The 13,899-nt window shown below is 37.4% G+C and overlaps 1 protein-coding gene across 12 annotated transcripts in view; it reads right to left on the reverse strand.

The window, feature by feature from the left end:
- The window catches only part of kcnq5a (potassium voltage-gated channel, KQT-like subfamily, member 5a), a 136,493-nt gene that overhangs the window by 20,643 nt on the left and 101,951 nt on the right, over window positions 1–13,899 (reverse strand). For 9 of the 12 annotated variants that reach the window (XM_048204980.1, XM_048204974.1, XM_048204979.1 and 6 more), the window contains exons 3-9: window positions 13,699–13,789; window positions 11,163–11,289; window positions 9,536–9,711; window positions 8,683–8,808; window positions 7,424–7,534; window positions 5,248–5,343; window positions 1,339–1,433 (exon numbers count right to left, since the gene is read on the reverse strand). In XM_048204980.1, coding sequence (XP_048060937.1) covers window positions 1,339–1,433; window positions 5,248–5,343; window positions 7,424–7,534; window positions 8,683–8,808; window positions 9,536–9,711; window positions 11,163–11,289; window positions 13,699–13,789 — 822 coding nt within the window. Of the gene's footprint in view, window positions 1–1,338; window positions 1,434–1,626; window positions 1,716–5,247; window positions 5,344–7,423; window positions 7,535–8,682; window positions 8,809–9,535; window positions 9,712–11,162; window positions 11,290–13,698; window positions 13,790–13,899 lie in introns of all 12 variants that reach the window. The other 3 variants (XM_048204973.1, XM_048204981.1, XM_048204971.1) reach the window with 1 other exon arrangement.

The raw sequence follows: 13,899 nt of genomic DNA on the forward strand, positions 1-13,899 counted from the left end.
AAATTATTTTATATTTCCTAAAAAAACAAAACAAACAAACAAACAAAAAAAAAAACATTAAAGGTATAGTTCACCCAAAAATGAAAATTCTGTCATCATTTACTCACCCTCATGGCCACTGAGGCCTGAAAGTTTATGTGTTATAAAATCTATGTTGAATCAAATAAAATATAAAGCTACTTTATGTAATGTCTATTTGATGCTTTTCTCATTTAACACAATAATGACTTTAAATTATCTTTTGGGGGTAATTGCTCAGGCAAATTTGATGTGTGATTAATTTACGATTAATTAGATTAATTAATCACCACATTGTGCAATTAATTAGACTAATTAACAGCAAAATCATCAGGTATATCAGTGAAAGAATGACTCGCAAAAACATGGAAGTATTTTTGTTTGGTTGGTAATGCATTTGCTGTCCATGCGTTTCTCTTCGCGAAACATGAATAACTGTTGTGTAATGATTTCATAAAGTACACCATTGCACAGAAAAAAAGAGAAAAATTAACACCAAGTATAAATAATTGTATGGAATATGGGCACCCACCAGCAGAAACATAATTTGATGCCTATGATTATTTTACTACATTACCATGTAAATCTACTGCAAAAGCAGACAATGTTACCAATAGGTGAGCCATAGTCGAATCGGTCGGCACAGATTTCTAAAATGAGGAATGGGCCTGAAATCCCTGAGTACAGTTTGCAAAATTGTGGGAACAGATTGCGAAAGCATGGGCAGAGATTATGAATTTGTGGCTACAGATTGAAAAACCGAAGGTACGGTTTACAAATATAAGTGCACGGATTGGAAATTCATGGGTATGTTTTATTAATCTTTGGGCATGATTTTTTAAACCGAGGGAACAATTTAAGAATCTGTGACTATGATTTATAAACTGAGGGAACAAATTGCTAAACTCTGGCCATGGATTTGTGGGTCTTGTTTTTTTTCTCCAACAGGTGACTTCACGGGCTCCATACTACACATTTCAAAAGCTGAGAAATAAAAGTTTACTTTTCACTTTTAAATATTATTTTTTAAATATATTTTTTATATCATTATTGTTTTAGGCAAGATATTTTCACAGTACAGTTTTGAAGTAATCATGCTTAACTTTGACACCTAGCCATGTGCCTTTACTCAGTGACCTAATGAGTCTTTAAAAAAGCATAAATATCTAACAAGACTATGGTAGGGTACAAAGGAGATGATTATGCTTAGAGAGACAGACAGATTGAGTGAAACAGTTTATTTGCTGAGGGAAGTGGGAAAATGAGAGCTACAGAAGCACTGACACCAAATACGACACCAGCTGCCAGAGTTGTACCTACTTTGTAGGGCTGCAGGTATGCAACGCCTTCAAATGAGGCTTCCAGGTAGCAATGGAAACCGAGTTCTCATCAGCCGCATAGCTACGCCACACACACTACGTGCAGAATATACAAAACCAGAAAAATAGGGAGGGAAATGAGGAGAGTAGAAAATAAAAAGAGAAATACACAAGGCCAGGAAAAAAGCAGGAATTGGAAAAAAAGGAGAACAACAAAAGAAAAAAAAAATATTAGTAACAACCGGTTCATGTAAGCGCTCTTCCATCAGTTCACTGCATAGATACATGCCTTTGAGGAGGGAGAACACTTTTATAGAACAGCCATGTGGCACTCAGGTATGTTCTGGAGAGGTCTGTGGAGTAGAGACGCCACGCAGCCTGGTGCAGGAGACAGACACACACACACAAGGGGACATGGGTGGAGAAAGACAATAGCATGGTGAGGGAACAGCCAGTGAATCACTGATTGGGCTCAAGACATTTCTTCAAACCGCTGCTTTCATTTCGTTAAAAATGCTGCGAAATGTATTTTGGGGTCTAAAATCTTAGATCACTAGTGAAAGTCTCTCTTTTGCTATAATGACAGCAGCACCTGAGCTGCATGAATGTCACAATGACCTCACTAATTTGCGAAATATTTCTTATTGATTTTTATATCATTAATGTCGCATTGTTTCAATTTTCTGGTACTAAAACTTCTTTCCAGGATTAAATTACAGTATACTTTGAAATTCCATATTTTCGGTGAGGTCTTGGGCTTTGTTGAATAAATGTCTTGATGTCTGGGTGGCACACACAACATCAAAACAGCCAGAGGACTTAAAAGTGATGTGGTGAATGGAAAGAGGCATACACTTATCCAGTGAAAAGAGTTTATAATCAAATAGGTGTTTATAAAGCACAATCATTTAATTTTTTTTTTTTTTTAATGCTGATCATATAATTAAAGGGTTAGTTCACACAAAAATGAAAATAATGTAATTTATTACTCACCCTCATGTCGTTCTACACCTGTAAGACCTTCGTTCATCTTGGGAACACAAATTAAGATATTTTTGATGAAATCCGATGGCTCAGTGGGGCCTCTATAGCCAGCAAGTTAATTTACACTTTCAGTGCCCAGAAAGGTACTAAAGACATTTAAAACAGTTCAACCTTAATATTATATTATATTATATTATATTTCAACCTCAGTGGTTCAACCTTAATATTATAAAGCGACGAGAATACTTTTTGTGCGCCAAAAAAACCCCAAAATCAAGACTTTTCAACAATATCTAGTGATGGCTGATTTCAAAACACTGCTTCGAATCTTTTGTTTCGAATCAGTGATTCAGAGCGCCAAAGTCACATGATTTCAGCAGTTTGACATGCAATCCGAACCGCTGATTCGAAACAAAAGATTCGAAGCAGTGTTTTGAAATCGGCCATCACTAAATGTTGCTGAAAAGTCATTATTTTGTTTTTTTGGAGCACAAAAAATATTCTCGTCGCTTCATAACATTAAGGTTAAACTACTGTAGTCACATGAACTGTTTTAAATATGTTTTTAGTAGCTTTCTGGGCATCTGAAAGTGTAAATTAACTTGCTGGATATAGAGGATTTTATCAAATCAGATTTTATCAAAAATATCTTAATTTGTTTTTTCAGAAGATGAATGAAGGTCTTACGGGTTTGGAACGACATGAGGGTGAGTAATTAATGACATTATTTTCATTTTTGGGTGAACTAACCCTTTAACACATTTTTGGCAAAACAAGGGCAAACCTTTGTTTGTGGCCTTATGTGTGTTAATATGTCATATGCTTATGTGTGGCCATCTGGCGCTAAAATGTATTCACCATTATTTCAATTATTATTATCAATTATTATTATATTTGGATAAAATTTCAAATTGACATGAAACCCTGCTTGCACTTAACTTCTGAATTTGTGATGTATTTAAGTGAACAGAAGAAAATCGGGTGCAATTTATTCACTGGAAATTAGAATGATTAATAGAATGAAGCAAGATTTGAATGCGAATTTACTAAAACATTGTTATTTGACTGCATTAATATCCAATATACTGCATGACCTAAGTGACGGCAGTATAATGGAAAGTGGTTGAAGAAATAATTATGATTAAAAATTACAAAGACAAAAAAAAAAAAAAAAAAAAAAAAAAGGAAAAATGTGAACTGAATTAAACTTAGGAATACGCATTACGAAACTTTTCATTTCATGTTGACTTATAATAATGCGATAATGGACAGCGTTTTATGTGTTGAGATGAATAATTGCTTTAAAAAAACAACAAGAAAGAAACAGAGGACGTGTTGTGAAAAGGAAAAACATCACAAGAGTGAAAGAAGAAGGTGCTCTCAAATTGCGTGACAGCAGTGAGGAGAGAGGCCATATTTTCCATCATTCTGTACAAAAATGTCAGTAAAGAGGAACATGCAGGAAAGAATCCGAACCCAGACATAGCTGACAGTCATACTCCACAGATCATAATTAAGATATATATTCCTGGGTTATATAAAGACCTGAAGTGATTTAAGAGAGGTGAGAGAGCACAAATGATGAGAAATGATGCACCAATGCAGTCCCTGCAACATTACACCTTAAAAAACACACCATGGTTAAAATACACAATTACTGACAACAGTAATTGAAGCTGGATGTTTGGATGCCCATTGAAAGGCCTTTGGAAAAAGAAAAGAAAATTAAAATCAGGGTTAAAGACAGAGCAGGAAGAGAGACAAAATAAACATAAGGACCAGTGAATATATGAGATCTTCTCTGTCTGCAATATCAGAAAACAACCTGGAGAAAGAAAAGGGGTCATTGGTGGTTAAAATAGTTGGGAAATTGCTTGTGGGTTTTCAACAGCAGCCAAAAGGAAGTAACTCATTTCTATAATATTACAGGACATTAATGTTTTGTAGATATGTGTGTGTGCACGTTTGTGCACATTTTCCTGGAGTAAATCTGTTTCTCCTGCTAGAGGAGAAGGATGCACCGTCCATTAGGAAGAGCTATTGTCCTCAGGGAGGCCCTTGCTCAGAATTCCTTCCGTGGAAACACATCATAAATATTGGCAAGTGTTTCCTTTGGCTCTGATGGAAGATAATAGTCCCCATGTAATCAATGCCCGTGGAATTGTGTGTGTTTTCTGTTCTTTGGTTTGAAGAAAATTAACATGGTTCACTATAAAAACAATCCTTATTATTCAGTGTTTTTGTCTTGTTGTATGGTAAAATATCTAAACATCCCTTGAATAATATCTAAGCATATACGCTAACATAAAACAAACAAATTTATTTGAAAGGCAAAATAATTGTTTAGATGTTTTAATTGGAAAAGACAGATAAAAAAATATATATATTTTTTAATTTTTGAAAAGCAAAAGCATATCAAAAGCATAAGATATGCAGATAGTAAATATATTTTTTAAATATTATTATATCATTATGATGATGTTTAGATGTTTTAACTAGAAGCGAAGACAAACTGATAAAAAAAAAGGATTTTAATTCTGTAATTAACTGTGTTTTTTGTGAATTATTCAATTTAAACTGTCACATTAAGCAATTTAAATGCCATTGTCGTTTATATGTTCCTTCATAAAATTTGCAGGCAAGAAATTATACTGATATTAAACATGGTAACTGTGTGCCGTGTATGTGTAGTGAATCTGATCTTTGAGCATCAATCAGGATAGGGAAAATCATACATAAAATATTTCTTTTTTGGTTTCAACCAACATTTATGAAACTTGAACAGAGTTGAGCATTAGCCATGGACAGAGTAGCACTGAAAAGGTTTATACTTATTCTGTTTTAAATGCTAATGAAGCAGCATGTGAAGAGTTACTTACATTCAGAATGTCTGAATGATCAAGAGTTTCAAATGAGGTGAGCTTACCTGTATCAGGCTGGCTGCTGGGTTTCTCCTCTTTTCAAAGTGCTTCTGTCTGTGCTGCTCTTGGACCTTCAGAGCAAAGCCAGAGCCAAGAATACCCTACACCCACAGAAAGAACACAAACGTCCCCTATTACTAAGGTTCAATCCGCTGATTTGAACTAAGAGAGACTGCATGTGAGCAGAGAATTACAGAACAATTGATGAGAGTGAGTCAGACAGGCCGCTGAGGGGCTTTACAGCCACACATACTGTGTGTTCTCAAACACATCATAAAAATCATCACAGTACAAACAGTCTGCCTGGGCTCACAAAAATGCTATTAGTGATTTCAAGTTTTGTCCTAAAAGACCACAAATCCCCATCTCTCATAAGTGAGATCACTCAAAGAGCAGAGGGTAAGAAAAGTTTCATTAAAATAACGCTTAGCCTAATGCTTAACCTCAGAACAATTAATTCGCTTGTTTCATTTTTCTTGTTTATCTTATGTTTATCTTATTTCTTTATTCACTCTCATGTATTTTGAAACCCACATGACTTTATTTTTTTCTGTGGAACACAAAATGAGTTATTAATATCTGAAAGAGAATTGTGGCCAGGTTGTGAAAAGTAGGCATTAATATGGTTTTCTTCCGTATTGTTTTATTCTCTATTGTATTGAAACAGCTTTTCAAACGAGGAGAAATGTAGAGCGGAACTTGATTATCTCCGTCAAGAATTGATTGGATCGTTGTTGTTGTTTGCTAATTGCTGCAATCTCATGTAAGTGACAGGTAGCTGGAGGGGAAGGATTCTTGTCCAACCCTTGTGCCAGTGCACATGTCATCAGAGAAGAGATGTCATTGGAGATGTTAAAGCTAGGGTAGGCAATGTTTTTCATAAACACTTTTTGTTATACTGGTTGAAACTCTCTTCACATCCTGATAGCAGTCAATAATAAAAGTGGTCTAAATATTAAAAAAATTTACATCTCTCTTCTGTGGAAGTCTCAGGACCAAAAAATGTTTGTCCATTTGGTCTGAATGCAATGATAGGATGTCCTGCCTGCCTGTCAACCTATGTATTTGCATACCTCCGCGCACCCTGCTCGTGCAGACATCACATGTCATCAATGCGTTCCATGAGGCTATGCAGAGTTGTAGACCAAATGAATCTGCGGCAGTCTGGTCAAAGCTCTTTAAAGGCCAGAACACACCAAGCCAACGCCGACGAACTAGTGGAGACGAAAGCAGACTGCGGGATTGGCTCACGTCGGCAGCGTCTGTGTCCAAAGTTGCCCTGACACACCAAACCAACGCTAAACAGTTGACGGCCAAGTAGCAGGTCAGTTCTGAGCCTGCGTGAGATGAAATGCCTTTCCGTACCAGCAGGTGGCAGTATCTGAACAGCCAATCAGAATGATCAGATGGCCCGACGGACCGACGAGCTCTGATGGCGATTCAACATTTCGAATCGGCCAAAAAAAGGGCCGACGAGGACCAACTTCAGCCGACGGTGCAGAACACACTGAGAAAACTTAGTTGGCCGACGAAGAAAAACTTCCCTACTTCCGCTTGGTGTGTTCCTGCCTTAAGATGCTTACCATCATTTTTATTGTAATGTAATGTGCTTTGAGACGTGAGGTAATTTAACACGTCTCTCACGATGGTCTGCTCTGACTGTGCGCGTTCATGTATTTTGGAGGAGGCGTGGCTTTGGAGGTTGAGATCTTATGCTTTCAAAACTAGATTGCTATTGCTAGCCTTTCAGAAATTGCCTACCTTAGCTTCAATGTTTTGTTTTTTTTTATTAAAGATTACGACAGCACATGAGTTTTAAAAAAATGTAATGATGTGCATGGATAAATCATTTATAATAAACATTGCAAATAAGTCTTTGAATATAGTGCATAATTCATGACATGAAAGTTTTTATAGTTTTCATTTTTTTCCCTTTTTGGATTTTTATATGGAAGAGAGCAGTGTTTAGTGTTTCATAAAAGAAAACAAATCATTTGGGTTTGGAAGAACATGAGTAAATGATGGCAGAATTTCCATTTTTTAATATACACTATACTTTTAAATTCCAATTTATGCACCAATTTATAATATAAAGCTCTGTTTTTCCCAATCTACAGTAATGTCAGAATGTGAGTTCTACAGTAGACCCTATACATACAGTATCAGTTTGGGGTTACTCACAGCAGGCAAAGCGAAGAAAGAGATGCCCAGCAAAGCAAAACCTGCAGACAGAAGCCGTCCAGTCCAAGTCTGTGGAGTCTTATCCCCATATCCAATGGTGGTGAGTGTGATCTGAAGAAAGAATGTGGGTTAACCTTTTTTATACGTTTAAAAGACTAGGGTCATATTGCTAAACATAAAGTGTTGACTTCCCACAGGCAGACAGCATTGAAATATACATCTGGTTGCAGGACCGCAGTGTACTTTAACACTCCACATATCACCTTCACTCATGTATGGAGGAGGAATAGTAACCTCTCACGCTCTGATTTCGTCTACATAATAACCAAACATAGACTGAATCCTGATTAGGTTGCACTGGAAACTCAAAGGCCACCAAAAATGCACTAAATTCTGTCTGTTATGCCATAATAAACACCCATAAACACCAAGGCTAAACCAAGTTGTATTCTAAAGTTACGGCCACACAGACGCACAGTATTAGATCCATCTTTCAGCAAGAGAAATACTTTGGTGGCTTGACATAAAAAAGATCAGTCTAACATCTCGCACTCCTTTCCACACTCATAAGTGAGCGCTTTGGATTTTTGCAGGCAGGGGATACTTAAACAAAGGCCCGGCCAAAGCAAATTCAACACATCCAGTAAAAGTGAGTGATTTGTCAAATGCAAAGAGCACTGCTGCCTTTCACAGCATATTGAGGCAAAGAGTAGGAGTGAGGGAGCTCACACACAAAGCCAGACTCCCGTTCTCCTGTTTTCCTCCTCGGAAGCCTGCCTGTCAGCTCCAGACGCTGGCTTGGGCTCAACCCAGTGTAAATACCGTGTGGCAGCTTAATATTGGCCCACCTCTGGTTTGTCTCTGCATCTAAACTCTACAGCAGAAGACCATACCCTCAACTGACCTCACATCTCCTTGAAACAGCTCCATTTGTGCTTGGTAGGAGTAAGAAATCACATGCATTGATTTGTTAAGTCAGCTGGTGAGGAACCATGACCAGTCCTGCTGTGTGTTCCACAACAACTAAACACTGTCACGGCCTATGGTTGTAACTCATTTATCGATTAACGCGTGAAATACAGTGAGAAACTGTCGATGCGTATAAACGAGCGTCCTAAAACCAGACTGTGAGGATGGATTCTATATAGATTTTATATAGATATGAAAAGGGGGGGTTGTGTCTATTTCAAGGAAAATCTGCACAAATATGGTTGCGGAAGAGTTAAATGATGACATTAAGGCATTTAAGGTAGACTTACCGTACCCCACCAAAGAGCATCGGCATAGGTGGCGAACTGTTTGTTAAATTCTTTCTCCACCAAGTAGACCAAGAATGAAGAAAAGATCAGCACCAAGAAGCCAATGTACCAGGCAGTCACAAGCTCCTGAAACAAACATTACAATATAAATCATCCAACTAATAAAGCAATATCTACAAAAATATGAATATTTCCTGCAGAACTCAATTTGTTTTTAGATATATTTCTGGTTTTAAAGAGGTTGAGATCTGTTCAAGTTGGGAGATCTGCTAAGCTGAGGACCAGGCTGGAAGACCAGTTTAAACCAGATAAAACCAGCATGGCCCGGCTGGAAAAACATGTTTTATACAGTAATTTAAAACTTTCAACCTTTTTTATATTTCTAGTTTTAAAGAGATTGTCAGCTGGTTAGATTGGGGGATCAGCATGTCATCCAGATAAATCAGCTAAAAATCAGACCGGGGGACCAGTTTAATCCAGGTTAAATTAGCAAACACAAACAAACCAGGTTAGTTTAAGCTGTTTTCGGGGGCTTTTTTTGGTTTGATCAGAGATGTCAGGAAAATGTAAACGCTTAAGCCTGAGAGGAGATAGAAATAAGTAACTCTGCTATTATATCGACCATAATGATTCATTGCGGGGACCCCTAATCTCTCCACTAAATGGCGGGTAACTGAGGACTGAGGAAGCGTGTGGTTTGGCTGCAGCTCGTGGATGGAGTTTCAGTCCAAGCGGTGCTGGAAAGAAAGGTTGATTGTGGGGTCACATGTCTGCCTCGACATGAAAACTCACACGCAATGTCATGACCTGAGCTCATTTACTCATTTTTGCCATTAAATAGTATTCAGTATACCTTGCTGTGAGCGTAGACTACGGATCCAAGCAGTTTCCAGGTACCGCCTCGCCTGTCCATACGCACCATGCGCAGGATCTGCAAAAAACGCAGACTGCGAAGTGCAGACGTGGCAAAAATATTGCCCTGGCTTCCAGCTGAAACCACTGCGATGGATGCAATGAGCACAATAATGTCTGAAACACAAAAAAAAGAGAGAGAGCAAAGATTCAGTGATAATTTGTACAAGTTCACACCTATAGAACAATATAAATATATTGATAATTGGACTAGGACTAGGCCACCCATCCATTTCAAGAGCACTGAATCCCTTTTACCTATAAACTAAGCTTGCCATATTTCTCAGTAGATCTCTGAGACATCAGGGATAGATATATTTAAAAAAAAAAAATTAAGGCTGATTCACTTGTCTGTTATGTCTTTCTCCCTGAGACATAGAGAGGGGCCAAGAGAGAGCAGGCAAGCCACAGCCATACAGAACAGCATATCTAATGCTCTGCTGCACACTGAAAAACCTCTCCAACTCTCAGCATGTCTTAACCAGCGATAATATTGTTCTTTACTCAAATCACCTCCGTCATATTTTCCTGCTGAATGTTACACTTGAGGTTTGAAATAAGATTGTTCTTGTGTCACACATTCTGAAAGTGGCCTCCTAAAAGTCTGTTATTTGAAATTTGAATCTCGCAATACTTGAAGGTTGCTACATGGTGAAAGAGGAACATTGAGGAACACGAACAGATAGGAATGAAAGCAGCTGTTTAAGGTCCTTGTGAACAAAAGCCATACTAAAATTATGATACAGAAACTACAAAGGCGCATTTTTCTTTACTTTTCTTGTCCCACCACCTTGATTACTGATCTCAGATTTGTTCAGTGTAAAACATTTCTAAATACTCTACTGTTCAAAAGTTTGGGGTCAGGAAGATATGTTTTTAAATAAATTATTACTGTTATTCAGCAAGGATTAAACTTACGTAATAGCTGCTGTGTTGCCATGAAAAAGTGTTACATGAAGTTGAAGATGAATATGTTTATATTAGTGTGCAAAGAGAACAAATAATAGAGGATGTGGTTGATTATCACAAAAAGGCAGCGTGCTTCATTAAGGGTCTGTCAATGTATATAATATGCAAAGAACTTTACACAATTTCTAATGGGACATGCTGAATAAATGTGTTAGGCAGAGATGGGAAATTGTTTCCTTTTTCTTTCCGTTTCATAATTCAGAGCTAGTCACAGAGCTGATGGGGTTCTGATGGGACTCTGTCTCTTAATGAATGGAAATGAGGTTCAGTGTGTGACACACAACTCTGATATATTCACGCTGGAGCCTAAATTACCCTCATACAACACAAATGTGTAATAAATATAAATAGCACTGGTTACTTATTGCCTGTAATCCTTTATTGGTAGTTATTACTCTTTTTTCCTCAAGAAGGAATTAAAAAAGAAATCTTTCAGTCATTATGTATGTTTGAGTCAGTCATCGATTCGGGGCAGAGGTGTTATCATTAGCCTATCGAGCATCTGTCAACATCCACACCAACACAGCAGATCCATCACCCTCTACAAACACACGTACACGGGTGGAGAGCACACTCACAGAAGACGTTTTTAATCTTACCAATGACACAGAAAGGTTTTCTAGCAAAGCGCAGTCGTCCTTGCCATCCCCTGTAACGACAGCAGCATCCAGCCGACCAGATGCGAATGATGTACTCCAGACCGAATACAACAATCATCACAAACTCCTGCAAATCAAAAACACCTTTCATCAGATGCACCACTTAAAGAATACAATTAATATAATATGGCAATTAATTAAAGCTATCTCACAAAAAAATAAGTACAAAATATTCTTATTGTTTATTTCATTCTGTGAAATTAGACATGGATACTTTTCATATAAATAATGCACACATACATATGTTGGGTAAGGGTTTCCATGTTTTATGGGGACTTTCCACAGACATAATGATTTTCATACTGTACAAATTGTATATTCTATCCCCTAACCACCTAACCATCACAGAAAACGTTTTCCTCATAGGGACCAAAAAATGCCCCCACAGGAAAAGGATTTCAGATATTGCCATCTTTGTTGGGACATTTTGTCCCCATAACATAGGGTTTACCAGGACCACATACATACACACACACACACCCTGGTTCACCACAGGAGGCTGCGGTCATGTCTAGCTACTGTAACATAATTAACCTCTCAGCTAATCCATCATTGCCACATTCCTAGTGCCTGCTAATTGCACTGTTAGATAAACCCCAGTTGAGTTCACAGAGGGTTTCACCTGATTAAAACATCTGTCTGCATAGAGTTTATAACACTGCTCCTCTCATAGAGGAAATAATGCACTTTAAACTGCTCACTGATGCTACAGTAAATGCGCTTACAATCAGGTGAAAAGTCAAAACATACAAGTAGGGCTGCTCGATTATGGTAAAAATTTGGTCAATGTTGAACGATTATTTAACAATTATTGGAGGGTGATAAGATCAAATCTTATTTCATGATATGAGTAATTTTAGATATTTAACAATTATCGATACTTCAGCAAAAACTAATACTGGGTTATCTTATGTAGCTAAGTAAAAGGTCCTCAAAATAGTTACAGAAGACAAATAAACAGTCAGCAATACAATAAGCATATATATATAAAGTTTTTAATTTTTGGAATCTGATTACGTAATCCAGATTACATATAATCAGTTACTACCCAGCCAGCATTGTTAATAATATATTTTTATATATATTTTGAGCTACAATTTAGTTTTAGGGTTAGTGGTTCATAATATATTCTTATAATTTTAAGATCATAAAGAGAAAATCAAATAAAGTCCAAATAAAACTAGGTGTAAAGAATTTTCTCTGATGGATCTGATGGATGTTGCTATTTTATAAACTAACAAAGCAAACTGTCTTTTGTTTTAGTCTTTCTCAAGAATCATGAATTGATATACTTTGCATCTCGAATATTCATAATTTTTATGTTGATGGACAAATGAACCTTTCACAGGTCAGATTTCACATTTGCCCCATCTCTGAGGGGTAAGAGGCCTGGGATAGGCTTTAAGCTGTCCTGTCCTGATCCACTGTGACAGCCGAGCTGAGCTTCCCACGGCTTGACACAACACTGTTTGCTTATCCTGAGCACTATCTGATACGGAGGCTGTGCAGGTCCTGCTTTCCCACCAGTGGGGTAGACGCCATCCTCTCCTGCTTTCAGCCAGGTCAGCTCAAAGTCCCTGAATGTCTCTCAATACAGACTCTTTAACTGAAACAGGAACACCTTGGCCCACTCCATCAAGAGTCCGATGGGACGGAGGTGCTCAATCACTAAAAGCACCGTGCTGCTTTCTGTTGTCACCTGAGAGGATCCCATCAGCCAGCAAAACATCTCAGTGAAAGGATGAAACTAATCCGAGTAATCGTCTTTTTAACGTGAGGTACTGAATAAAGTTTTTGAAGGGATCTTGAAACACCAGATTAGAGAGCAACAATGACATTTGATACCTTGTTTTGAGAGCAGTGATCCCAACACTATATCTTTCCTCTGTGCTGTTATCATTATATTTGGAGTAAGTGGACTCCCCTGTTCTAACAGAATATAGATTATCCATGAACATTGAGCAGACTTTATGATTAGGTGCTCAAGAAACATTTCTTATAATTAATGTTGAAAACATTTTGCTGCTTAACATTTTTGGGAAACCAGAATACATTTTCCAAAAATCTTTAATGAATAGAACGTTCCAAAGATCAGCTTTTATTTCAAATTAAAATCTCTTTACTGTCATTTTAGATCAATTGAATATGTCCCTGCTGAATCAAAGAATTAATTTCTTTCAAAAAGGAACGTTTTGTACAGACCCCACACTTTTGAACGGTAGTCCCCACTGACATCACTTAGGCCATGTAGGATAATCTTAACAAATAGCTATGTAGCGACTGTTTAAGTAAACTTCCCCCATACAATCAACTCAAGTACCACACTACATTTTCTATTCTATTCTAACATCTAATATCATGTTTTACTCTGAAATACATCATTACAGAAATAAATGGGTAAACAGCAATTCATGTTGAGTGTTCAGGTGTGTATTTTGGTTATGCATACAGTACAGCAGGCTTGTGTGCGTCTCACCAGTATAAGGAGACAGTGATTGGAGAGGTCCATATGAGCAGGGATGGTGGAGAACACAGAGAGAACCAGACAGCCAAACACCAAAGTGAACCTGCCAGTGAACAAAAAAGGAAAAAACATTAGTAACTGTATCCTGTTCTGTGTGACTTCACCTGAGCAACTGCGAGCTGAAACTAAAGGTTTCATTGTTCTGGAGTGAAA

Source organism: Megalobrama amblycephala, linkage group LG10, assembly GCF_018812025.1.
Source record: "Megalobrama amblycephala isolate DHTTF-2021 linkage group LG10, ASM1881202v1, whole genome shotgun sequence".
NCBI lineage: Eukaryota > Metazoa > Chordata > Actinopteri > Cypriniformes > Xenocyprididae > Megalobrama > Megalobrama amblycephala.